Below are 24,440 nucleotides of genomic sequence, written 5' to 3' on the forward strand. Positions count from 1 at the left end.
TTTTTTTTTGCCCAAAAAGTCTCCATTGGTTAACTATTCCATCTACATTCCACCCCTTAACAATGGTCTCAAGCTTTTGGGGCAGTGACTGAAAGAATGTGATGTGTAAAATGGCCAAAATGGGTTTCCTCTTTCAGGGCTGGGCTTGCCCTCGAGGAGCCCGGCAAGTTGAGCTGATTTGGTGCATCTGATCAAGTTGCCTCCCATCGGAGGTTTTCTGGGCATGCCCAACTGGTAGCAGATACAGGGACACCACTGCATCTTCGAGGAGGAGTTCAAAAAAACATTGCTGAGGAGCAGCTTGGTTTAACCTGCTATCACCACAAAACAACACAGGATATGCGGGAGAAGAGGGAGGAGGAAATATTTTCGTAATCACAAGACAACATTTTATCTCCTGAGGTTGTGAGTAAAATACCTTGTCATATCCACGTAATAACCCAAACCTATTATCTGTGTATCATTAATGTTTTTCATTGGTTTCTGAGATTTACTGGGCTCTGAATGGTTACAATTACTGGCCAGCTGTCTAAGCAGTGGCATTTACAGCAACCTGGCTCATATTGCAGTTCATTTATAAAATTTCTCTTTAAAAAAAACCCAAAGTCAATGCAATGCTGGAGGACGTAAGACACCAGCCAAATGCTCAATAGAATTTAATCTGCAAAACTCTTCAAAGAACCAAATGAAACATAAATCAATAGAATTTTCTTACCTGGTGGCTTTAAATTATTTATCAGAACAAAAACTTTTGTATATTATCTGGGATCTGTTCTGATTTTTGGTGGTCATAATCGCCCCCCCCCCCCTCATCGATATTAGCGGCGGACGGTCTTCGCACGGGTTATGGTTGTGACTGATTTGGACCGCGCGGCCTCCCGTAGAGAGGAGTAGCTTAGCCGAGGTAGCTACATGTGGAATGAAGGCAGCCCGTCAGTTGGACGGCAGAGAGTGTACAGTGACACAATGCGGAGGCTGTCGTCGTGACCACAACAATGGACAGGCGTGGTAAGAGTAATGTTGTATGCTTGTTGACGAGTCGTTCACTCCAGAGAGCCGATGGCAAATAACGTGAACGCTACAGTACACAGGTGTGTTTGCTAACCTCTAGCTAGCAAGCGGACGGTGGGAACAAGCGGTCCGCCTGGCGACTGCGGAATCACCGACTGACTGCAGAGGACAACGAAAATGTGCCAGTTCCTCTTCTTCCTCCTCTTCTCCTTCTCCTTCTTCTGCAACTCGAGACCCAGTGTGCGCACCTAAGACGTGTCAAAAGATGGGTGGTCGATGAACTGACGCTCTTAACTTCTCCAAGTAATACATTGGGCTACTGTAGACACAGTCACGTGACCCCATCGTCAATAGAGAAGTGTTGATCCGGGCAGCAGCTGTACCCTCTCAAAGGTCTTGAATATTGAGGACACATTAAGCATCTGCTGTAACAACTTCTTCAAGTGCTTCTCTCACTTGTAGTTGCTGCTATGACAAGTGTAACCAAGACACAGAATGAGGTTTCAGAGAGCCACACACTAAGCAACAGTTGTTGTTGTTTTTTTTAGCATTCTCAGCTCAGGTGACTGTCTTGTGTCTGTCTGCTCCGCTCCATCTGTGCATACTCATTTCCCCTTTTCCGGCAAAGCAGAACTTTTGCTCGGCTTGAGCAGTCCGATTGAGGATTGAACTGAAACCGATCTTTAAGTTGGACAGAGCAGGATTCACTCGAGTCTTGTGCATGGAGAATAATAACCACTTCCGAATTTAAACAGACCTATGGATGGATGCCCTGGGACAAGGGTAACTCGGAGGTCCACCATACAGTAAGGCTGTAGCCTGGATTGTGGGTGCGTGTTGGCGTTCGGTCTATCTGGGTGAGGCATGTGAATGAACTAGTTACTTGAAACCAGCTGGAATTCAATACCACACTCAGACATAAAGAAAACCGTGGCCGCTGTGGGGGCAGCGTATTGTCAAATACATCTTTTCAAACAGGCATTAGGTCGTAGTCTGCCTCCGCTGAATGACTTCACATTCGTGAACCAGAGGGGTGTGATTGCAAACCTGATAGTCTACACGCGGGGTGTTGCAACAGGGTAGGGCTATGGTCGGAGAGTCCATAAGGAAGCCCCCCGGTTCTTTGTGATTTAGAAAAATAATAGCTAAGTGCATGTTGGAATAATCGGAAAAATTAATTCCTGAGTGGGAAAAATCACGGGAACACCCCCTCAAATTGGAACAACAACTTAGAAAGTTGGGTGAAAAGAGTTGTTGATGTCATATTTGCAGAAAACTGGTGGACAAGAGTTTTTTACATAATGTATCTGTATTGTATGGGGATGTACACTAACCCCACCCTTGGTGGCCCCTGTCCACATAGAGTGATCGTAATTATTTATCAGCAGTAAAACCCTGATAACACATCAGGTAAAACAATGTTTTACTGGGAAAGAAATGATCAACTGGCTCTGAGAAATGAAGTACAACAGATCTATTTTTTGTTGTTGTGTCCATGCTGTTTTCACATACCGACTTCAAAGCACATGAGCTCGTTCTGGAAATTACCAACCGAGGAGCACGTGAACACAGACCCACATGATTCCACATCATGTGCTGTTTACAAAGCTCCTCCATTTCTAACGCAGCACAGGAAGTACCAGTAAATAATAAAACGTATGAGCACACACCGGGGCTCTAACAACGAATACAACGTATTAAAATGAGGAAATGATCGCCCTGATGAGGTTGTCGCGCTTGGCACATCCATGAACAAACCGATAACATGGATTTACCATCACCGCTCATCTTCGTTGTGATGTAGCATGTACATTTTAATGCATTACATATATTTTCTTTTAGCATTTCTTAGTTTATAATACGTCGGTTCTTGTATATTTTTTTAATTCCATCGTCTCAGTTGGTCCTTGTCCCCAGATTCGCGTCCAAAGCCGGTTACCAGTGTGTATCTCGGGTATGAGACCTTCAAGGCCCGGGTAGAAAAGGGAAAATAATGGCGGTGCACTAGAAAAACCGCAGGTCAGGTCTCAGCGACGGCAGCGCGGAAATTTACCGTCTCTACATATTCATCCGTTAGGGAATATTTTTTATTATAGACCTACGCTCTCAAGTTGACGGTAAACTCAGTTCCCCCTCCTGTAAAGTGTTTGGAAGTTGGGTTTGTCCTTGTGTCAATATTTCCCAGGTCTTTGGAAGCGGAAGTGTGTATCCGGTTTAAATCAGCTTAAACCGCGCCTGAGGTGTTTTGTTTTTTGTACAGTTGATAAAAAGGCTTTAAGAAGATTTTTAAGATAAACGTGCAGCACCTTAAGGATTGTTTTACCCTGCCTTCAGTGCCCCGTGACCCTAAAAAAGGTAATGTTTTATTGGAGCTCGAGGTGTACCTATCGTAAATAGGTGTGTTTAGTGACCTTATTGAAGTTTATGGTAACTCTTGTATCGTCCATGAATGTCACACGTATGTTTAAACTCTGTCTGGCATCCACTTTTAATCCACTGGGTTTTTTTCTAGGTAGTTACTTGAACTGAAGAAATTCAGTTGGAAATCCAAAACCACTGTTTTAACCCACAACCCACGTCGACCCACAAATGTAGTTCATTTCATTTCCTAATAATTAATTTCATTCATTTCAGTGTAACCCAAAACTATTTAACAAAACAAACAATACATCTATACTCATACACATTCCATGTATGAAAACGGTGCAGGAAAACGAAAAATCTTAGTGCTGTGAAGTTAGATGGTCGTCAATATTGACCGTCGAAGGTTTGTTGTGCTGCCTAGTCCTTGTAAATGCCGTATGAGAGGAACTGTTATGTTAATGCAACTCAAATCTGTTCTGTAGGTTGTGTGGTGGAGCCGCAGAGCGGACTCCCCTCACCCAGTCCACGAGATCCCCTGCTCAGCCCTGACTCACACATGGTAAGTTGAACAATGTTTGTCGTAGCAGCAAGAGAATTGGTGAGAAAACAAAAGGGGAGAATCGTAGCTGACAGATGGACAGGAGGCTACAGCAGTCGTGCTGGTGTGCCTGCCTGTTGATGCGGTGTGAAAACTTCCACTGATACCCGTCACCTGTAGATGTGTATACTTAGAGGAGTATACGTAACCCTGTTCTATCTGCAGACAAAGAGGAACCAATGGTTTTGGACCCTCTCTCATTTGGTATCATTGTCAAGCAACGGTCCAAAATCTGGCTTTAGAAAGCGGCTTGTTATCGTGTAAAATGGGGGCTGATAAGCTAACGAGCTGTATGGAAATATGTACCTCTGTGTTTGAATCTGAATGGACTTGTCCGACTCCTTTGCCTCCCCAGGATGCCCAGGGGTATAGGTTGGTGAGCTGGCGGGTGTGGACGTGTCACCTGGCCTCCCTGCTGTCCCTGGGTCTCCTCCTGATTGTGTTTCACTGGCGCCCTCGGCTCGGCGTCCTCGCCCGCTGCTGCTCCTGCCCTCTGGCTCTGGCACATGTTCTGCTAATAAGAGTGAGAAAAAATTTAATTGTTCATTCATGCTCTTATTGAAAATAGGCTCGAGAACCTGTCGTTACCAGTGAAACTAGATTTGTCTTAGCATTGCAAGAGTCACTTAATAATCCCACATTTTCCTCCTATGTTCTTTAGGAGAAAGACAGGACTGCATTCAGATCAGGGATAAAAGTGACATGGTCATAAATCATTAGATCTAGCAGCAGTCATATCTATTATGATTTTTATTAAGTTGATTAATTTTTGTGTCCTGTAATGTCTGAAATCCTGTCACAGATTGCTTTCCACACTGGCAGGAAATTAATTACACAGAGAAAACATTATGTACTTGTAATTTCTTGCTGGGTGGAAAACCCAGCAAGTGGATTAAAAATATTGCTGGTTTCCCAACACTCACAGATGCTTTTTTTTTTTTAATTCTCTTCAACTTCAGGACATTTTTGGCCAGCAGCATGTGGTGGAAGTCCTCACAGAGGAGATGGAGGATGACAGGTCAGCATCCATGTGTCTGACAGCATCACCTGCAGCCTTTCATCGAGCTTTACTTTGCTTACTTTGTGTTTTCCCCACTTTCAGTTGGGAGTTGTTGGGAAAGCTGGAGGTCAGTGAAGTGAGAGATACAGCTCAGCTGTACAAGGAGGAGGTAAGGAACAAGGGAACATTATTTTTTAATTTGCAGAATAAGGCACTTTGTGACATCCTGTCCTAGACTGATGGTGACCTCTTATCATGTTACAGAAAACGCTGCTGCGCTACTACATGTTTGAAGGACTGCGCTACGTCTGGCTGGACAGGAAGGGAGCCTTCTGTCGTGTTAGGTATTGAAACAGGAAAACCAGAGACATCGGGTTTCACTGAGTACAGAGAAGCTGGATTCATGCTGTATCATTTGGGCGTAATTCATTTGAAGCTCTACCAATTTGTCCCAATACCCAATAGCTTGACATTGACTGTTTTCAGCTCAGTTCGATCCAAGACAACGCTACACACTATGTTGTTCATCAGCCATCATCGTTTTTTCTTCAACGTTGTTGAACATTTCAATTTTGCTCTGTAGTGTCCTCAATGAGGACTGGACCTGCAAGGACCTGTACGGCTTCCAAGATGGCCTGAGTCACCTGGAGCAGAGCTCGAGGTAGGAAGAGATGCACTGATGGAGAAATGAGCTGATTCTCTAATATCATACGGCCGTGCTGAGAAATGACATGACATGAAAACTCTTTCAGGAGATGCATTTATGGGCCCAACCTTATTGATGTGCCTGTGAAGCCTTATTTTAAACTGCTGTTTGAGGAGGTGAGCTGGAATTCAGAGTGTTTTATACTACCTCAGATTGTTTGTTTCTGCTGATTTATGACTTTGAATTTGTGAAATTAATTTCAGTAAAGTCTTCTGTTTTGCTCTCTGTCTTTGCTTCTCAAGGTCCTCAACCCATTCTATGTGTTCCAATTCTTCAGTATCACCCTGTGGATGATCGACGAATATTATTTCTACGCCGTGTGTATTTTGTTTTTATCCATTCTCTCCATCAGCATCTCTCTTTATGAGACGCGCAAGGTGAGTCTGTCGTGGGATGTGATTATAGTTTATGATATGTTTAACTCTGCATTTTGATGTTGATGATGGCATATGAACCTCATTTGACCTTAACCTCCACAGCAAAGCATCACTCTTCACAACATGGCCCAGTTAGTCACAAATGTAACCATCCGCAGAAGCTCTGGAGGTGAGCGTTTACAAACCTGTTTGTCTTTTCACGTGGACATTTTTTTTTGTTTCAGAAAATGATGTATGCGGATATCACTGTTATTAGCATGTGCTTCAGCTGACGGCGGAACAATGGCAGAAATATTTAAGAAACCAAGATCTTAAGACTTTAGTATTTGAGCCCGCTAAAGGAACAAGGCAGATTTTGTGGTTGTGATTTATAGCCAAAGCTTCAAATATCATTTGAAACGGTCAGAAACAGTGACAGACGGTTTGTTTTTCTAACTGACACTGTACCCGAGTGTTGTTTTACAAGGTAGACAATAGTAGTTGGGAAGTAAGTGCATCTCTTGAACCACAAATGGTTAATTTCCCCTTTTCCTCAGGACTGAAAGTTTGAAGTAAAACTCAAGTCAATCAGAGTTGTCTCTGGGATTATGCACTCGGTTGTCAGTTTCAGTAGGAGATATGTCTGGTATTACGCTTTACAATTCAACAGCACCACAAACTGTATCTTCCAAAATAATTGTACAGTACCAACACCCCTCTAAAACTGTCTCAGCAAAAGCTAACATATCACCCGTTAGTCCAAACACCCACTACCTAGTGTCCAAAGGCAAAAACAATGTTAAAGACTGTTCTCATCCTGGACACCACCTGTTGTGACCTACAGGTCATTTAAAACTCAGACCACCAGACTCCTGAAACACTACATTATAGCCATAGTAAGCAATCTGCTTAGGTGTACCTAATAGACTGGCAACTGCTTGCATATCTCACTTGCGTGATTCTTCTTCGTGCTCTGTTGTTCGTGTGAGTCACCGCCTGGAGATAAATCAGGTTTATGTCCAGTCCTGCTTTAAACCCACAACTCTCTACAAAGACACTAATTCCCAGTTGTGTGTTTGTTCCTCAGTGGAGGAGTGCGTGAGCTCGGTGGAGCTGGTCCCCGGCGACTGCTTGATCATCCCTCAGGAAGGCCTGCTGCTGCCATGTGACGCTGCCCTGTTGGCCGGGGAGTGTCTGGTCAACGAGAGCATGCTCACAGGTGATCCTCAAACCTCAAACCTCAAACACAACCACGAGGCGGACAACATAACTGGAGCAATTTGTGGCGCTGTATAACTTCAGCAATACGATTATTTTCTACCTCTTTGTGTTGATGAAATGCCATGAACGCCCGGCCCCTTAACCTCTTCCAGGAATCACAGGGCAACTCCAAAGAAAAGACACATTTTTCTGTTCATGAGGAGAAAAACTGCATTCATATTCATGAAAAATCTGTAAATTAAATAGTTTCACATGACAGTCTTTCACTTTGCTTGAGTGTTGGTACAGTTCTCACGTTGAGTTTGGGATTTAATTTAAACATCTCTATTACTGTTGATCAACAAAAGAAAAATATGTACAGTAAATGTTGCAAAAAAGAAAAGATGGTCATTAGAATTAGTGTATTCACCTGCTCTCATGTGTCTCTGGGTCCAGGTGAGAGTGTCCCAGTGCTGAAAACCCCGCTGCCGGCTGGTGAGGGAAAGTACAGCTCAGAGACTGAGCGGAGACACACACTCTTCTGCGGTACCACACTCATTCAGGCCAAAGGGGGAGGTCCGGGAGGTGGCGGTGCTGTTGCTGTGGTGACGAGCACCGGTGAGTAGAGGATCTGATTACATTAGGCGGTAACATTTTTGTTAAAATGTATTATTTATGTTATGTTAGTTATTTTGGTGGCCATTGTGCTTTAGTTAAATTTTCCATGTGGAGCTTTATCCCTTGTAACGCTACATAACAATGTTTTTATGAGCAGATTTTTGTTTTGTCTGTTTGTCACACACACACACACACACACACACACAAAGTCGCACACGCTCATGGGTCATGCATTCCAATGATCAACAGGTTGCAGTAATGTGCCAACAAAAGGCAGAAAAGAAAAAGAAAGGAAATGCAATTCAACACGTTTGTTAGACGTCCATAATACACACATTAGGTTTCAGAGTGTAAATGTAAAGATAGGCTTTTCGGGGAAATCTGCTCTACAAGTAAAACCCAGTTGTCTGGCTTATTTCTTATCCTCAGGATTTTTCACAGCCAAGGGTAACCTGGTCAGCTCCATTTTGTATCCGCAGCCAATCAACTTCCGCTTCTACCAGGACTCCATCAAATTCCTGCTCATCCTGGGACTTGTTGGTAAGGGCTTTTAACAGCAACAAGTAACTCTGCAGCTGACTATGTATTTCAAGCCTTATGACCAAACAATAATTGAACATTAATAAACTTTTACCTTGTTTCAGCTTTTATTGGCAGCATTTACAACTTCGTGGTCCTCTTCAGAGCCAATGTAAGTGTACGCTGTAATGTTCTGTAAAGACAAAATAATCTGTCTGTTATTTTACTAGACAAAAAACAGCAAATAAAGTGATATCACTGACTTGTGATCGGGCGTGTGTCCAGGTGACTTGGGGTTTTTTGGTGATCAGGTGCCTGGACATCGTGACGATCGCGGTGCCTCCGGCGCTGCCTGCCGCCATCACCACCGGCACCATCTACGCCCAGCGGAGGCTGAAGAGCCAGGGCGTCTTCTGCATCAGTCCGCCGCGCATCAACGTCTCCGGCAAGGTCTCAATCTTCTGCTTTGACAAGGTGAGGACGGATCCGTAATCTGATGTTGCGGCCACTTTACAAGCTGAAACCACCATTCATCACAGTAGTCCTTGTTTTATTTATTATTTTACCAGACAGGAACTCTGACGGAGGAGGGTTTGGATGTGTGGGGCGTGATGGAGGGGGGAGCGGCAGGTTTCTCCGAGCTGGTCCAAGAGCCCAGATCGTTGGCCCCAGGGCCCATGCTGTCAGGCCTGGCCTGCTGTCACACCGTGACGCTGCTGCGGGGTCAGCCCATCGGAGATCCTCTGGAGCTCAAGATGGTTGACTCCACTGGTTGGGTATGACAGCATAAAGATTATTTCATTTACTGGGTATCGTTTGAAAGTTTTTATTTACATGGATGGGACCTTAGGTAGTAATACAAACAATAAGTAAACAATCCTTTTTAATATTAAGTTACTAACAAAGCCCTTTTTCATTTCTGTTTCAAATCTTGTGTAAACATAAGAAGCAATTCAAGAATGTTGCGTGAAAATATAAAATTGGAAGACCATCAAACACCTTAAATCTAATTCAGACTTTTGATGCCAGCGTTTGGACACTTGTCGCTGTTAAGAACTAATTTTGGTCAGTAGCATGACAGAATCGAAGTTGGACACTCAGCCTCATGCTTGATTTAAAATTCACAGAAATCAGAATTCGTAAATAAATAAGCCAAGATTTGCAGTTTTTTAAATAAAATTTCACATACTCTAATCAGTGATACAGTGGTAGATGAAACATCTAAAACAGGACTCCTATATTGGTCATGATTACCAATCACTGTGAACAGATATTACCAATATTGTAATTAACCTTTGCTTTTTCCCTTTTTAAACATCATAATGGTTTTAAAGTTTCCCTCTCGCTCTAACCTCTGGGACGTTGATAACGTCATGTTTTTGAATTCTTAATTTTCCCACTCCTGTTTCATTTCATCTCATTGTAAATTTCCATTACTACCTTAATGTAAATCTGTATTTTTTTTTCCATATCCTATCCAATTTCCAGACCCACCAGGAGCCCGAGGGAGATGGGAGGGAGCTGGATGCAGAGTTCGGAGGCTACAAAGTTTTGGCTGTTATGAGATCTCCTACTCAAGGAAACGTGAGTGTCCGTGCTATGGCGTTAGTTTAGTCTCAAAACTCGCGCACGCACAAACCACACGCGTGCGTATAATACGAGAGAGCAAATCAACACCGCGAGCATAAAACACACTTGCGAGGGCGCATTTCTACTCTGCACGCGCACAGAACGGAATCCACGAGCGTAAAACCATCTCGCGAGCGAGCATTTGTGCTCCGCGTTTGCGAAATGAACCCCCTCACTCGCAACTGCTCAATCCACTTCACAACACGCGCACACGACTAGTTGAGTTTTGAGACTTTGGAGGCGGGATCAGTGACTGATGCTCCCCTCCGATGATTGGACAATCCTCTCCTGTCCCCAGTCTATCACTGCAGGATCTTCAAGGATGTGTCGGGGAAATGTCAGAGTTTTGAGAAAAGAGTCGTGCATTGATTCTTCCACTATAATACCCCAACACGTGTATAAGGAGAATAAACATATTTCGTAGGCTTATAGTCTGTGGACAGCAGCAGTATATATGATCTACGATGTAAGTAAGAAAAACCTGCCATCAGTTCCGTATAGACGGAACCTTTGGGGGTAATGTGTTAGTCAGGTCAACAACCCTGTTTCCTCCGTGACACTGAACTGATATATTGATTTTTAACCTTAGTGTCAAACTTTGTCAATTGGCATAACAAATATAAAATATTTTCAGAACTACATGGGATATACAGCGACAGTTATGTGCTCCTTCAAAAAAAGGAACATGGGGACATCAGTAGTTTTAGCAGTGTAACCTGTGCAAAAAAAACAGTCAGTATGTGTCTAGAGTTTTGGGTTCTGCATAGCTCTTACTCTACTCATTATTTTTTTTTTGTCAGTCCACGAGCAAGGCGCTGGCCATTGTTCAGAGGTTTCCCTTCTCATCGGCCCTGCAGAGGATGAGCGTGGTCACAGTGATGCCTGGGGGTCATGCAGCTCTCGCTTTCCTCAAAGGATCCCCTGAGATGGTGGCCAGCCTCTGTCGAGCAGAAACCGGTCCGAAACTTAATATTTATAATAATAACTCAAGTGTGATCGTCACTCCAATTTTTTTTCATAAATTAGTCCTTTAAAGATTAAATATATACAAATCTGTTGTACAGCTGTGCAGTCATATGGAATAAAACCATTTAAAAAAAAAAAAATTGTTGCCATTGACAGTCTTTCCAAAATGTGGATAAAGAGTAGCAGTGAGTTTTGCACAGTGTCTATACTTTTTTTTAAATTACATTTTTACAAAATGAGATGCTTTCCGTTCACAGTGCCGACGCAGTTCTCCAGCAAACTGCACAGCTTCTCCAGCGAGGGCCTCCGGGTTCTTGCACTTGCCTATAAACCCTTGGATAAGAACACTGACGTGAGGACCATTACACGGTGAGAAACCCAGTCTGCGTTTCTGGCTTCTTTGTGGCACCAAAGATAAGATCTACCTTATCAACAAAAATTAGCTCTGTGTTAATACAGTTGTGTGTGTGTGTGTGTGTGTGTGTGTGTGTGTGTGTGTGTGTGTGTGTGTGTGTGTGTGTGTGTGTGTGTGTGTGTGTGTGTGTGTGTGTGTGTGTGTGTGTGTGTGTGTGTGTGTGTGTGTGTGTGTGTGTGTGTGTGTGTGTGTGTGTGTGTCCACAGAGATGAAGTAGAGAAAGACATGCAATTCCTGGGCTTGCTAATGATGAAGAACTTGGTGAAGCCAGAGAGTGACAATGTTATTCACATGCTGAGACTGGCACAACTTCGCAGCGTCATGATCACCGGTGAGTTTCACCACAGCAGAAAAAAATATCTAAAGTCATTAAAGCTGCTTTCAGACAAGCACCGAAGTCCGGACATTTTCCTGAATTAATCCGGAGGGGAACGTAAATCTCCGCAAATTATCCTGAGGACATTGTCCGGAACTTTTCCTGAGTTAGCCCATCTGAGAGTACAGCAAGAAAATCTCGGGAGAATTCACGGTGAGCAAGTGTTGATTACTTTAAACAAAAACACTGCTTTCCGCAGCGGAATTATGGGCACGTCCTGCTGCTCTATCTAGATTTTCCTGCTGTTGTGAATGCGTCTGACTCCTTGCGTTCATCATATGTGAACAGCAAACTCAGGAAAATGTCCGGCCACAATTCTGCAAACAGTTTTTGGAGTTCAAAACATCAACACATTTTCCTCTAGTTTCCTCAATTGTCAATGGTTTGCCTCTTTCTCTTGCTCCCTTTTTCAAATAGGTGACAACATTCTAACAGCAGTGAACGTGGCAAAAAGCTGCGGGATGGTGGGATCTGACGAGAAGGTGATATTCGTCAGTGCCACCCCGCACACCGCCCAGTCCGTGCCGACCCTAAGGTTCACCCTGGAGGACAGAGTGACGACTACTGCCCAAGGCTCCATAGAGATCTGCACTCGGGTCGGTCCTGCTCACACACCGAGCGCTGCTCCGCTCCCCAGGCTGAATTGTTGTTCTGTAGTTTGAAGATTCTCTTGACACAACATTTCTTGATATTTCTGTGTGATTGATGCTATTCGATTGGAAATCCAACCTTATTTCCAATCAGGTTTAAATGATTGTCCTAGAGTTTGGGTCCCATTATCTCTCATACAGCATGAGATTTGTCACAAAAAGCTAATTCCTACTCACATACACACATTGATACATGCATGTTTTTTTTGACTAATTGGCTGTGTCATGTTTGATCGTCGTGGCCTTTTTTTTTTCTACTGTCAGGATGAATTTCGGCTGCTGTTCTTGACCTTTGTCCCTCTGCTCTCAGGGCCTGTACCAGAGTGGCTTTGGTTATCACTTGGCAATCAATGGCAAGTCCTTCGCTGCCCTTTGCGACAACTTCCCAGAGTATTTGCCAAAGGTAATTTACAGTCAACTGTGTAATTATACACAGTAATGGACCGTGCCATGTATTGACCTAGTAGTGATCAGAACAATGATTAAAGTACAACAGAATTTGGTTCAAAACAAAGACATTCAAGTACATGTACCCGATGTTCTGTCATTTCAGGTTTTGATGCGAGCCACTGTATTTGCACGCATGACTCCGGACCAGAAAACGCAGCTGGTGAAGGAGCTGCAGAAACTGAAGTGAGTTCAAACATAGTGAAGAAGAATGTGAACACGCAGCAAAAACAGGAATGCAAAAACACAAAGAACCAGATACACAGAGAACGTACGTTGTATGATAAATATATTATAGCAGATCGAGGTCTAGACACATCTCAAGGACAAGTGAAGTGAGCAAGATGTGGTCAATCACAAGTACCACGACGAAGGTTCTTAATACTTTTGTAAATAAGTGATTTCACCATTTAACGATTGTTTTGTAAAAAGAAAATCAAAAAATATGTTTTTTTACTTTGTCATTATGTTTTATTAAGTGTAGGCTGATGACCGGTCACTGTTGGCCAAAACTGACTGGTTCCTACCTGACTTTAGATAAGACGCCAGCTATTGGTGAAACGATAATGCTCCTCTTCTATTACTGCAGCTACCGGGTGGGAATGTGTGGGGACGGGGCCAACGACTGCGGGGCCCTGCGAGCTGCTGACGTCGGGGTCTCCCTGTCTGAAGCCGAGGCTTCGGTCGCTTCGCCTTTCACCTCCAGAACGGAGAACATCAGCTGCGTGCCGCTGCTCATCAGGTGAGGAAGGAGGAGGTTAGGTTTGCAAAACCAACAAAACTAGTCACGTTCGTGGTTCAGTATCTGCAGCTGAAGAAATAATACTAACTCATAATAAGACACCTCCTTGTGTGTGCAGAGAGGGCCGGTGTTCTCTGGTCACCTCCTTCGGCCTCTTCAGGTACATGGCCTTGTACAGCCTCATTCAGTTCTGCTCCGTCCTCGTCCTGCACACGGTGAGTAGCAGTCACACCTTCACCTGTCAGCTGTTAAATGTTTCTCTGCCCAGTCCGTGGTGGATCCGTGGCAGCACATCGCTGCCGGTCCTTTGCTCTTCAGTCGAGTCAACTTTATGTCAGAGCCGATTGCTGATGTGGCACAAAATATGACAAAAGACACCACAAGAAATTTCCAGTTTTCTGCGATGCCTGCGATGAAACAACACATAAACACTTCTGAACTAGACATTGTGTGGGAGGGGTAGAGAGGCAACGGTGGGGAAATATTCTCACCGGGTAATGAACTCTTGACAACCCCTGATGTTACCATTTTACATCGAACATCTCACAAGAGGAGACGTGTGTCTGCTCAGTATCTGTTGTGCGCTCACTGAAATCTTTGACTTTCGATTGCTGGCACTGCTAGAGCTCCTAATTACTTATACTGTGGCGTTCCACCTTTCAGGAAAACATTAAAGATCTCTCACTTAGTGTTTTGCGCCATTCGCTTCGCGTCCACTTGTCGCTCGCTCACTCCCTGAAACACGTTGACCCGTCTGTCAGTGAGCGGGCGTCTTCATCGTTGTTGTCGTCAACTCCGTTCTTGTCTTTTACAAATTGGAGATTGGTTATTTGATGAAACAAATCGGTTTTATGTTTATAAAATAAATAATGAAACAGACAGCGGAGCTGGTGGGTAAGTTATGTAATTGCTATGTGCCTGAACATCTCGTGGGCCCTTAACTTAAATTGTAAGTTGCTTTGGACAAAAAACGTCCGCAAAATGAATGTAATGTAATATAAAAACACACTGACCCAGCTGTCACAGTTGGACTGACCAGGGGCCGCACCACGTGAAATCCCTCCACATGGATGAGCTCGCAAAACATCAGAGAGCCATTATCTAACATTATCCAGAATAAATGTTCCATCAGTTACTTGAGAAACTAGTTTTTCTCTCCTCGGCGTAATTTTTTAAAAGACCTCTGCTTAAAACGTGACTTCTTGACGTGTGTGTGCGTGTCCAGGTGAATACGACCATGGCTGACCTGCAGTTCCTGTTCTGTGACATTGGTCTGGTGACCCTGCTGGCCATCGTGATGGGGAAAGGTGGCCCTAGCGACCAGCTGCAGTCCTGCAGACCCCCGGCCAGCCTCCTAGCCCTGCCCGTCCTGGGCAGCCTCTTCATCCACACCTGCATGATCGTCCTGGGCCAGCTGGCGGCGCTCTTCATCACTACCTCACAGGACTGGTCAGTAGGGGAGAAAAAAACCGTCCAGCACCCTGTCCACATGAGGTGCACCTGATTAAACGTCATCTCTCTCATCTATTATTTTAGGTATATTCCGCTCAATTCAACAGTGTTTGGAATAGCCAATCTTCCCAACATGGAGAACACCAGTGTGTTCGACCTGTCTGGTTTCCAGTACATCATCATGGCTGTGGTGGTCACAAAGGGCTACCCTCACAAGAAACCCCTCTACTACAACGGTGAGACCTCATGAATGTCCACAAGCTTGGGAGTCGGATGGGCGATTGGGTGAAATGTGATGTGACCCTGAGCTCAGAAGTGATAGTTTGTCTTACATTTCCAGTGGTTTTCCTCGGTCTCCTGGTCACCCTCTTCTCCGTGATGACGTGGCTGGTTTTGTACCCCGGGCCCATCGTTTGCCGAATACTCCAGCTGTTCGACATCTCCGATATGAACTACAAAATGCTGCTCGTCGCCGTGGCCGCCCTCAACTTCCTCATTTGTTTCGTTGTGGAGGTGAGTGCAGTTATGACCCTTAATAATATTCCTTTTTTTAAATACATAAAAATGTACATACTTAAGTAAGATTCTGTACAGGCTGTGAGTTGTCTTCAACACCATTTCTATCATGGCAGTCCGCTGAGGATTTCCTCAGAGGTTCAGGTTTCTCATTTAACAAAACCAATTTAAGATGGTTGAGTCGCATCCTCCTGATACTTGTAACACATTGAACGTAAGGAACCATGATTATTGTTAATTTGAATTATGGTAATATTCATAGGTTTTCACTGTTCTCCCTATTTTCCAAGCAGTATCGCGCCTTTTCGAATTCCCTCAAAGAGCAGAGCTTTTTTTTTACGGAAACTGGGCGACAATAGGCTCCATTAAAAATAATAATAAATAATAATAAATAGATAAACCAAATTCTTAAAAGAAATGCATGTAAAAAAACTCTTTAAATGCAAATCACAGATCCGTGAAAACTAAATTTGACTGACTGGGACAAAGACTAACACCTCTGCTTTTCCTACAATGACAACTTAAAATGTCTGCTGTAAAATAAAAAAAGGCCCTTTGTCCATTTTTATCATGAACAAATGAACTCTTGTTGAATAATCGGTTAGCTGTAGTTATATATATGTATTCTCTTCCATCCAGGTGCTGATAGACCTGGGTCTCCTGAGCTGTCTCCGGTTGCTGCGTGGGAGGCGTCCCTCCAAGAAGCAGTACAAGCGTCTGCACCTCCTTCTGTCCGACTCTCCGTCATGGCCGCCCCTCAATCACACACTGTTCCCCTCAGATCAAACAGTCATCCACTTGTCTTAGTACCAGCCCCCTCCCCTCCATTGGGGGGACTCTTGCCAGTAAACCGAGCCAGTCTATGGTGTGGATGCCCGAGCGGCATCCACAACTTGACCAAAAAAAAGCAATGTCACGTTTACCTGTATTAATAAAACCTATTTTTTTTTAACTATAGTGTCTATTTGTTAAAATTCTCTATCAAGTTATCATTGTGATTAATGGTCAAATAAAGGGTCATGTTGATCCTGCAGCTCTGGAGTCAGAGATTCCAGCACTGGGGGAGAGAGAAAACACAAAGTTAGTCACATGTAATATAAATACATGGGGGTGGAGAGTGATGCATGATGGGAGTTCTGCCTCCCTGGTTCCAGAGGAGATGAGCCTGGTGGCTGAAGTTGAGGTGAACAATTTTATTTGTGGTGCTTAAAAAAACCATTTCATTGTGATTAAAAACTGTTACTACTCTGGATAAACCACACGTCATTGTGATCAGGATTCACCGCCACCACTTTCTACTACTCAAATGAAACCTCTTGTTAGAGCAAGCATCACAACATAAAAGTTGTTTTTTTTGGCAAATCATTTTATTAAATCAGTATTTACAGGCAGTTTATGTTTCGCACTCAGAGCTCAGCTAAAACCAGTCTGTTGCATGCTCTGCCGCTGGATTTTCCTGAACTAAAATCTTAAAACGAGTTTTGTGAATTCCCCCTCCGATATATTCACGTTCTCGAACTAACACTAATAAAATCAACAACTGCAAAGTAAAGACATGATACGGGAGGCACGAGCTGAATTCAACCATTATTAGAACGTTTCTACAGATGGCGTGCACCACTGAATATGGCTTTTTCCAGATCTCTTCTCCATTTCAACAAGTCAACGTGGAGAACTCATCACGTGTCGGGCACGACGGACAGCCGACTAGTCGCCGCCTCTCTGGTTCACATCCAGCTGCGTCCTGCATGATCCATTTCAGGAGCGGACTATCGGTTACCGAACAAGGAGCGGGTGTTACGATTTCAAACTGTGACCAGCGATCAAGACAAAAAAACAAAACCTCCAACTCATTCATTCTTCTTAGGATGTGGACATTGTTTCAGTTCGATTCCACGCGGCACTTCTTCACACTTCAATCTGGACATATGCTTTTTGAGCGACTCAAACCCGCAGGAAAAATACAATCTTCGTTCATTTCATTCATTCAGCCTCATTCGCTTGCACCTGAGTTCCTACGGTCTGCACGCCAGCGGGGGACGCGATCGGCGCGCCTCGTTCACTACAGCAGTAAATTCGACCCCTTACCCCCCCTCCCCACCATCTGAACTTCCCTCGAGTTGCTGCAGACGATGCTTTCTAAATAGTGACATCTGATTTACCTGAAACATATAGCGGTCGATTTTAAAAATGGGCTTTTGGTTCATTTGGATTAAAAATACGGCTGACATCGCTGCCACCTCATACAAAAAGGCAAAAAAGCTACTTAAAAATGGACCTAAATCCACAATCTCCTCGTCTGTTGTTTTTTTTTGCTTTTGCTTTTAAATAGAAATAATGAAGTGACGGTCTAAGGAAGACAGCTGTAAAGCTCAATTAAAAACAAAAAAAAAAACGTAAACAGAACTTGTCGGATGTACACCGTGACACACATGACCCTCACCCGTTTTTTTTTTTTAAACAAATGGCTATTTACATAATGGGGTGTACTGATAATGCTGACAGCTCCGTAACTGGACAGGCAGCAGTGAAACACTGTGGGAGATGTGACGGCACAAACTGCAGCCCTGGGGCTCCGTGAAGACGCCGTGTGGAGATCATTTTAACACAAATGTGAAACCTGCAGAAATTGCTATGTTTATTTAAAAAATATATCATAAAAGCTGTTTTAATGAACGGATTCTTGGTGGTGCGTGTGTGTATGTAACAAAGTACTTGTATCTGTCCTCGGTCATTATCTAGGATAAAAATTTCATGGGCGGACATCTGGAAAATTTAAAACACGAGAAAGGTGTGAGAAGTGGTGCGCGTGGTATTATTGCTGGGGAGAAGCGGCTGCATAAGTACCAGCTCGTCTCATCTTGCTATGTGCCATCACGTCTCCTCCTCTCGCTGCTCCGTCCTTCGGAAAAACGTCTTTGCTTGTGCCCTCGCAGGCGTCCTGGGGCGGAGCCGCTGGTCACTGAAGGGGGTGAGAGTTGGGTGGGGGGGCGTCTCTTAAAGGGATCATCACAGTGAGTCCAGGAGATGTCTATAATCACAGTGTCGAACAGACTGGATCGGGAGAGAGGAGAGAGCGCGTCTGACTTCCTCCTGGAGTTCTGCGCTCCGTGGTGGGAGGAGTTGAGCAGCGGTGCGGCCGTGTTCACTGCCCAGCTGATATCATGGAACTGAAGGGTTTTTTTAAAAACACAGTGCTCTCAGGAGGCGGCCGATCTCTCTCCTCTCGATAGCCGGGTTGGCCCCCGGGTTCTGCTTATCTGTGCTGTCGGAACCCGTGGGTGCCGTCTGGGCCGGCTGGCTGCCGGACAGTGTGATTGGTTGACCGGGCGTCCTCTGAAGGCGATGTAGAGTTATTGCGCCTGTCAGAAAGAGAGGAAACGGGAATAAATTAGAGGCAGCAGCCTTTTCCACGTGCCAGAAATTGCTGTGAAGTCCTTGTTGGCGATTGTCAGTAGCATGCTTGTGCTCCATAAAGGCCTTTCTCCTCGAGTGTCCGAATTGAATTTGGACTGCTTCACCCCCAGATGCCACCAAATATTACACACTGTAGCTTTTTTTTTTTTTTAAGCAGTTTTGTTACTAGTTTAAAAGGATCTAGGCTAAAATGGTAGCATCAAGTGAAAAAAATTCTGAATTATATGTCAAATCTAATTGCAAATACAAAAAAAAAAGTTCTGGAATGAGAATTAAAGATGGAACTGTGCTCTGCAGATAAATACATGGAAATACCAAACAACCAAGGTTGTTAATTGACTCCAGTAATCAGATCCTCATATTTTCAGTTGAATATTTACCCAGCAAACAGCGACACAGGTCTTATCGCGACATGAAATATACATATTACAAGTGGCCTTCGGCAAGGCTGTGAGTAGAACCTGTAGCCTGCCAATTTTTGTGGAACACTACCTGTCAGTGTTGGGCTTGTCCTGAGGCGTCTCCTCTGGACACGCGCTGCCCAGTATTCTCTTCCTGGCCTCGGCGTACTCGGCCTCTCGCTGAGCCAGAGACTTCACCTGCAGTGCGGGCCGGTTCTGATTCATCGACGATCCCAGTGAGCCGTTGCTCGCAGGCCGCTTCAGAATGCGTATCTGGGGTGGGGGTGCTGCTGGTGGGGAGTCGTCCTGGATCACCATGGTCGTCCTCAGCGGAGATCGCGAGGAATTGTTACTGGACTCCCTAGATGGGGGAGGAAAGTAAGGTTTAGTGTAAGTTAAGACAAGGTTCACAGAAATCGGTGAAAGAGGCCATCACATAAGAGACGGGGAAGCAGTAGCTTAGACGATACATCCATGGCCAAAATACTTATGAAATGAACCCCAGCGCATTTATGACCGCTTTTTCTTGCTCATCATCAAAGCAACATACGTGGGGAAACATGTCTTAAGACAGTTTCTGAGTTGTTGTCATGTCTTCTTTGAGAAAGCTTTAAAAAAAAAAAAGAGGCTTGAATTACAATTAGAAAAAATGGGGATGGGAACTCGAATATTTCAACTCCATGTTCAGTATCTGCCGATACAGAATCCCCTATTTCGGCAAGAATTAAAATCGGCAGACAACACCGCGCGGACATTTATTTGAGCGGGTATGGGGCCAGGGAGGACCGTGGCGCTGGAGGTGAATCCATGAATGTAACCGGTGACAGTTCCATCCATCCATCAGTCCGGTCAGTGGTGTTTGTATGGGCCACACAGCCAGCGGACACGAGCGGAGGCTCTCATGTGTCTCCCTGGCTCAGCGGCGTGGTGGACCGGAGAGAGGCTCAAAGACCATTGGTCAGAGGCCCCCGGGTCATGTTGGGCTGTGTTCTTCTTACGGACGGACGAGAACCACAGACGAAGCATCCATTTTAAGGCAAGCGCACGTTTGGACCCAGTTGCTTCTCCTTACTTTTCCCTCTGGCTGATCCGTAGCTTCTCTTCTAACCGTTTCTCCATTTCCTGCGGGGAGAGGGAGGGGACATAAACAAAAGAGAAAGACATGAATTCGACCGTGTGTCCGGGTAAACGAGCGGCGCGGCGCGGCCTGTGTCTGCGTGCACGCGGAAGGAGAGCGCAGGTGGATGGAAAGGCTCGGATCGGTTACAGCGATCTATTTATACACGTGTGGGACAGCTGGCGGGTCACAACACAAGGCTGAGTTGCCAGTATGAGGTTTGCTGGGGGGACTTGCGACGAACAGAGATGAACGACACGTTGAGATGACCTGTAGCTCCAGCCGGACCGGACGAGCACGTTGCGACCAACTCGTAGTCAGAGCCACGACCCCCCGGGAGGGGGGGGGGGGGGGTCTGCCGGGCCACCGTGTTAAGACCCGTGATGATCGGATGTCACCAACCAGCCAGTTGGGCAACAAAAAGCCCAAGTCGCCGCTCGACCGCTAGTTGCTAACATGGCCGAAAGGGGCTGTCCGCCGATCGCTCGGCCTCGTTACCACACAGGAAGCCGCCAAGTTACTTCGGCACGCCGACATCCAGCGACCTCGCCTCACTGTACGAGCGGATCGAAGCGGGCTCCGCGTCGTCGAGGGGGAACAAAACGATCTGGTCATTGAGCGCGCGAAGTCCCTCGCGAGGGGAGAATCCGGGAGTGACGGGAATCTGATCGCCGGCCGCTCACCGGCTGGTCGAGGAAACGCTGTCGAAGTTGACATTTTCTTGAAGTTGCAGTTGCCGTAGTTGCAGTGTGTCGATGATCTAAACGACGCCGGGGCGAAAGAGACGCGGCAGTCGTGTGCAAAGAGGCGAGGGAGACGCGGCAGTCTAACGCACGGGTCGCCCACGTTAGCCATGCAGTCCGCAGTTAGCCTAGCGTTAGCTAACGCCAACCGTAGCATTCCAACCACCTGGACGTTTGCGTTCGTCGGCTCGCCTCGCGTCGCGCGCGTCGTTTTGTGCTAATAAAAACGGGAACATTGGCGCTAATCCACGTAAAGTAAACTGGGAATAACAAACCAACTAGCACATGGCTCGTTCGCCAAGCCCCACGTCAAACCGAGTCGCTCGCTAAGCTAAGCTAAGCTACGTGACGTTAGCTCGCCAAGTTTCTTAGCGCCAGCGTTAGCGTTAGCATTAGCCACATTGTTGGCCCGTGGGAGTCGTTGCACCGGGAGGGCAAACACGTTGCGAGAAAACTTCCTAAACTCGCGCGAAGAACAGCCGCCGAGGCGATCGCGAACTTGTGTGCAGATGTGTCGAGTCGCCTCGCCGCTCACCCCGCTGTCGGCAGCTTCCTCCCGACTTTCGGCGACCTCCTCATCCATGTTTCATTTTCGCTCGCGCGCCGCTGTGTGGAGGCGCCTGGCCGACCGAGCGTCCTGGGCTGCTGCGGCTCCGGACCCGCCTCTCGGCCTGGCCCCGGCCCGTGACATCACGCTGACGGATTCCCCCACAGCGTGACACCGCCGCGCAGCTGATCCGACCCGACCCGACCCGACCCAACCCGATCCGATCCGACCCAACCCAACCCAACCCGATCCGACCCGACCCGACCCGATCCGATCCGACCCGACCCAACCCAACCCAACCCGATCCGATCCGACCCGACCCGACCCGATCCGATCCGACCTCACGTGGCGGTTCGTTTCACGAGAGGAACTCAGGCCTCTTTCTGTTGGTGACTCTGTCCCGGAACGACAGAGGGTTTTGAGAAGGAAATAAAAAATGGGGGGCTTTCGGCCGGAGATTACCACAGTTGTTGCTCGCAAAAATTCAACATTAATTGTACAAAAATAAAAAAAAATCAAATGCATAAGAGAGGGTGTAGGAGTTATTGATTAGTTTGTTTTGCTGTTTTACAATTTGTGTTGAGATTTGTATTATTATTATTATAGATAAAGACTTGTATTAAATTGCATCATACACCGCCTCTCACGTGTCTGTGACGTCATTTTACAGCTTACAGTTATTTTGTGAAAAAGGCTTTAGCAAATCCCTGAGCATCCTTATCCGTAAGCATTTTGCTTTAATATGCATATTTTAAAGTTTCCCTTTTCAATAGCGCATTCATTTATGACGTCAAACCGTCTCTCACATGTCTGTGACGTCCTTTTACAGCTTTCACAGATGTCAGTTTGTGGAAAAAGGCCTTAGCAAATCCCTTAGCATCCTGCGATGGCCTCCTTCACCCCCAATGGATCAAGGATGAAGAGTTTCTTTGAGCCAGCATGTAGGTACTGAGGGAGGAGCGCATATTACATGTCACAGACACACAAGGTGGTTTGATGTCAACAAATTCATAAACAAGTAAGCTATTGAAAAGGCAAACCACGAAATATGCATACTGAAGCAAAAATACTCACGGCTAAGGGATTTGCTAAGGCCTTTGAACACAAACTAACAGCTGTGAAAGTTGTGAGAGGATGTCACAGACACATGAGAGGTGGTTTGATGTCAATAAATTCATAAATGAGTGAACTATTGAAAAAGAAAACTTTGGAAAATGCATATTAAAGCAAAATGCTCACTGATAAGAATGCTAAGGGATTTGCCAAGGTCCCTTTTCAAAAACTTACAGATGTGAAAGTTTGACAGGATGTCACAGACACATGAGAGGTGGTTTGATGTCAATAAATTCATAAATGAGTGCGCTATTGAAAATGCAAACCTTTCATTTTGAATATGTGAAAATTACCATATAATATCCACCATCAGCCAGTTGAATTATCTGCCAACAACAAATTATATGATAAAAAAATATCATACTGTCAGGTCGCCTATACAGCCTGGCAGGTACTTATACACAGAAACAGGTAAAATACTAAGTAGAGGTTAGAGGTAGCCATAAAATATGAAGCCTCTCCCCAAAAAGATACTTCAGGCCAACAGACAGACAAAGATATTTTAGTTATTATTCTTATTTTAATGTAACTCCATTCTGTTAATCCATGTCCTGCTGAATGTTATGATTTATGCAACAGTACTATACTTGCTGTTTGTCAGGACTTATAATCCTCAGTGCAGTGAAGCTGGTCAGTCTCGTTCACGTAAAGAATTTTGTAGATGTTCACTTTGTTGATCTCCTGTTTTTTTTTATTTTTCCAATAACTAGTTTCAACAATTTTCAAGTCCTACCTTCCAGCAAGGCAGCCCATCCTGGGTACTGGGGAAAATAAATGATAGTTTAACAATAAGGCCCTGGTTAAATTTTTTTTTTTTGAAGTGCTGGATGATGAATCAAGGAATTGTTTCAGTACTAGCTGTACACTTCAGTCTTTCTGTGGAATATTTCAGGGCAGGAGTTCCGGGATAACCCGCTTACTGACGGTTACTGATCTTTGCTGTGGTTGTTCTTTATGCCTTTTTTAAAATGTTTGTTGGATTGGTCATGTTTGGTATGACATTATTAAGACCAGGACAGGGATTATACAGGGCTGGGTTATAGGTATAAATAAGTCTGAGTGTTACTTCTGTTGGTCATATTATCATCTCATTTTCACAAGAGAAGATGAACTGTCTGGGCAGGCAAACTCTTCAATCTCTTTGACGCTCACTGTGGTTTTTATGGGACAGTCTAAATCATAAAGCCAGTCCCGTGTTTGAAAATATGCTCTGTTGGTTTACAGTAAAGATCATGTGTTAACATGGAAGCTGATACTGCCAGTGTATATTGTTGCCAGTTAACCTTCTGTACCCCTTCACATAAACATTGTTATCTCCATTTATGTTAGACACTGTCTTTTCTCATAGTGTTTTTGTTGCTCTGCTACAAGTGACAGCTATTGCACTTCTGTCCTGGGAGAGGGATCCCTCACTTGTAGCTCTCCCTGAAGTTTCTGCTACATCACATCTTGTACAAATTGTTAGTTAAACAATTTTTTGATGGACATATCAGCCACACACAGTCTGAAGCATCCTCGCCGTTTGGTGTCGTGTAGA

The 24,440-nt window shown here is 45.0% G+C and overlaps 2 protein-coding genes across 4 annotated transcripts; one reads left to right on the forward strand and one right to left on the reverse strand.

Moving 5' to 3' along the window:
* Positions 1–286: 286 nt before the first annotated feature.
* Positions 287–16,522, forward strand: atp13a2 (ATPase cation transporting 13A2). 2 transcript variants are annotated; one of them, XM_047331001.1, is made up of 29 exons: positions 287–405; positions 3,858–3,934; positions 4,329–4,496; positions 4,933–4,991; positions 5,076–5,142; positions 5,238–5,317; positions 5,557–5,634; positions 5,726–5,795; positions 5,922–6,056; positions 6,159–6,225; positions 7,123–7,254; positions 7,692–7,853; positions 8,283–8,393; positions 8,498–8,544; positions 8,658–8,846; positions 8,942–9,148; positions 9,861–9,956; positions 10,802–10,958; positions 11,225–11,336; positions 11,589–11,713; positions 12,176–12,354; positions 12,719–12,811; positions 12,962–13,041; positions 13,445–13,597; positions 13,716–13,812; positions 14,823–15,046; positions 15,134–15,285; positions 15,390–15,562; positions 16,205–16,522. In XM_047331001.1, exons 2-29 carry the CDS (start codon positions 3,932–3,934, stop codon positions 16,370–16,372), a joined length of 3,384 nt encoding a protein of 1,127 aa, XP_047186957.1. In that variant the 5' UTR covers positions 287–405; positions 3,858–3,931; the 3' UTR covers positions 16,373–16,522. The 2 variants fall into 2 exon arrangements, with proteins under 2 accessions (XP_047186957.1, XP_035501162.1); XM_035645269.2 differs by lacking the exon at positions 287–405 and adding an exon at positions 858–1,008.
* A 391-nt stretch (positions 16,523–16,913) lies between these two features.
* szrd1 (SUZ RNA binding domain containing 1) lies at positions 16,914–22,011 on the reverse strand. 2 transcript variants are annotated; one of them, XM_035645271.2, is made up of 4 exons: positions 21,779–22,011; positions 20,456–20,505; positions 19,475–19,744; positions 16,914–18,927 (listed from the first exon to the last, which is right to left on the reverse strand). In XM_035645271.2, the coding sequence occupies exons 1-4, from the start codon at positions 21,824–21,826 to the stop codon at positions 18,822–18,824; spliced, it is 474 nt and encodes a 157-aa protein (XP_035501164.1). In that variant the 5' UTR covers positions 21,827–22,011; the 3' UTR covers positions 16,914–18,821. The 2 variants fall into 2 exon arrangements, with proteins under 2 accessions (XP_035501164.1, XP_047186959.1); XM_047331003.1 differs by lacking the exon at positions 21,779–22,011 and adding an exon at positions 21,184–21,761.
* Positions 22,012–24,440: the final 2,429 nt, after the last annotated feature.

This window comes from Scophthalmus maximus, chromosome 3, assembly GCF_022379125.1.
Source record: "Scophthalmus maximus strain ysfricsl-2021 chromosome 3, ASM2237912v1, whole genome shotgun sequence".
In the NCBI taxonomy this organism is placed as follows: domain Eukaryota; kingdom Metazoa; phylum Chordata; class Actinopteri; order Pleuronectiformes; family Scophthalmidae; genus Scophthalmus; species Scophthalmus maximus.

Excerpts from the sequence above, each read along its gene's own strand:
- atp13a2 (XM_035645269.2), top strand. Across the intron at positions 8,847-8,941 it reads CAATCTTCTGCTTTGACAAG|ACAGGAACTCTGACGGAGGA; the intron begins GTGAGGACGGAT and ends TTATTTTACCAG. Across the intron at positions 10,959-11,224 it reads CCTCTGTCGAGCAGAAACCG|TGCCGACGCAGTTCTCCAGC; the intron begins GTCCGAAACTTA and ends TTCCGTTCACAG.
- szrd1 (XM_035645271.2), bottom strand. The coding sequence starts at position 21,826 with ATGGATGAGGAGGTCGCCGAAAGTCGGGAGGAAGCTGCCGACAGCGGG. Across the intron at positions 20,506-21,778 it reads AGGAAGCTGCCGACAGCGGG|GAAATGGAGAAACGGTTAGA; the intron begins GTGAGCGGCGAG and ends CTCTCCCCGCAG. Across the intron at positions 18,928-19,474 it reads GACAAGCCCAACACTGACAG|GCGCAATAACTCTACATCGC; the intron begins GTAGTGTTCCAC and ends TCTTTCTGACAG.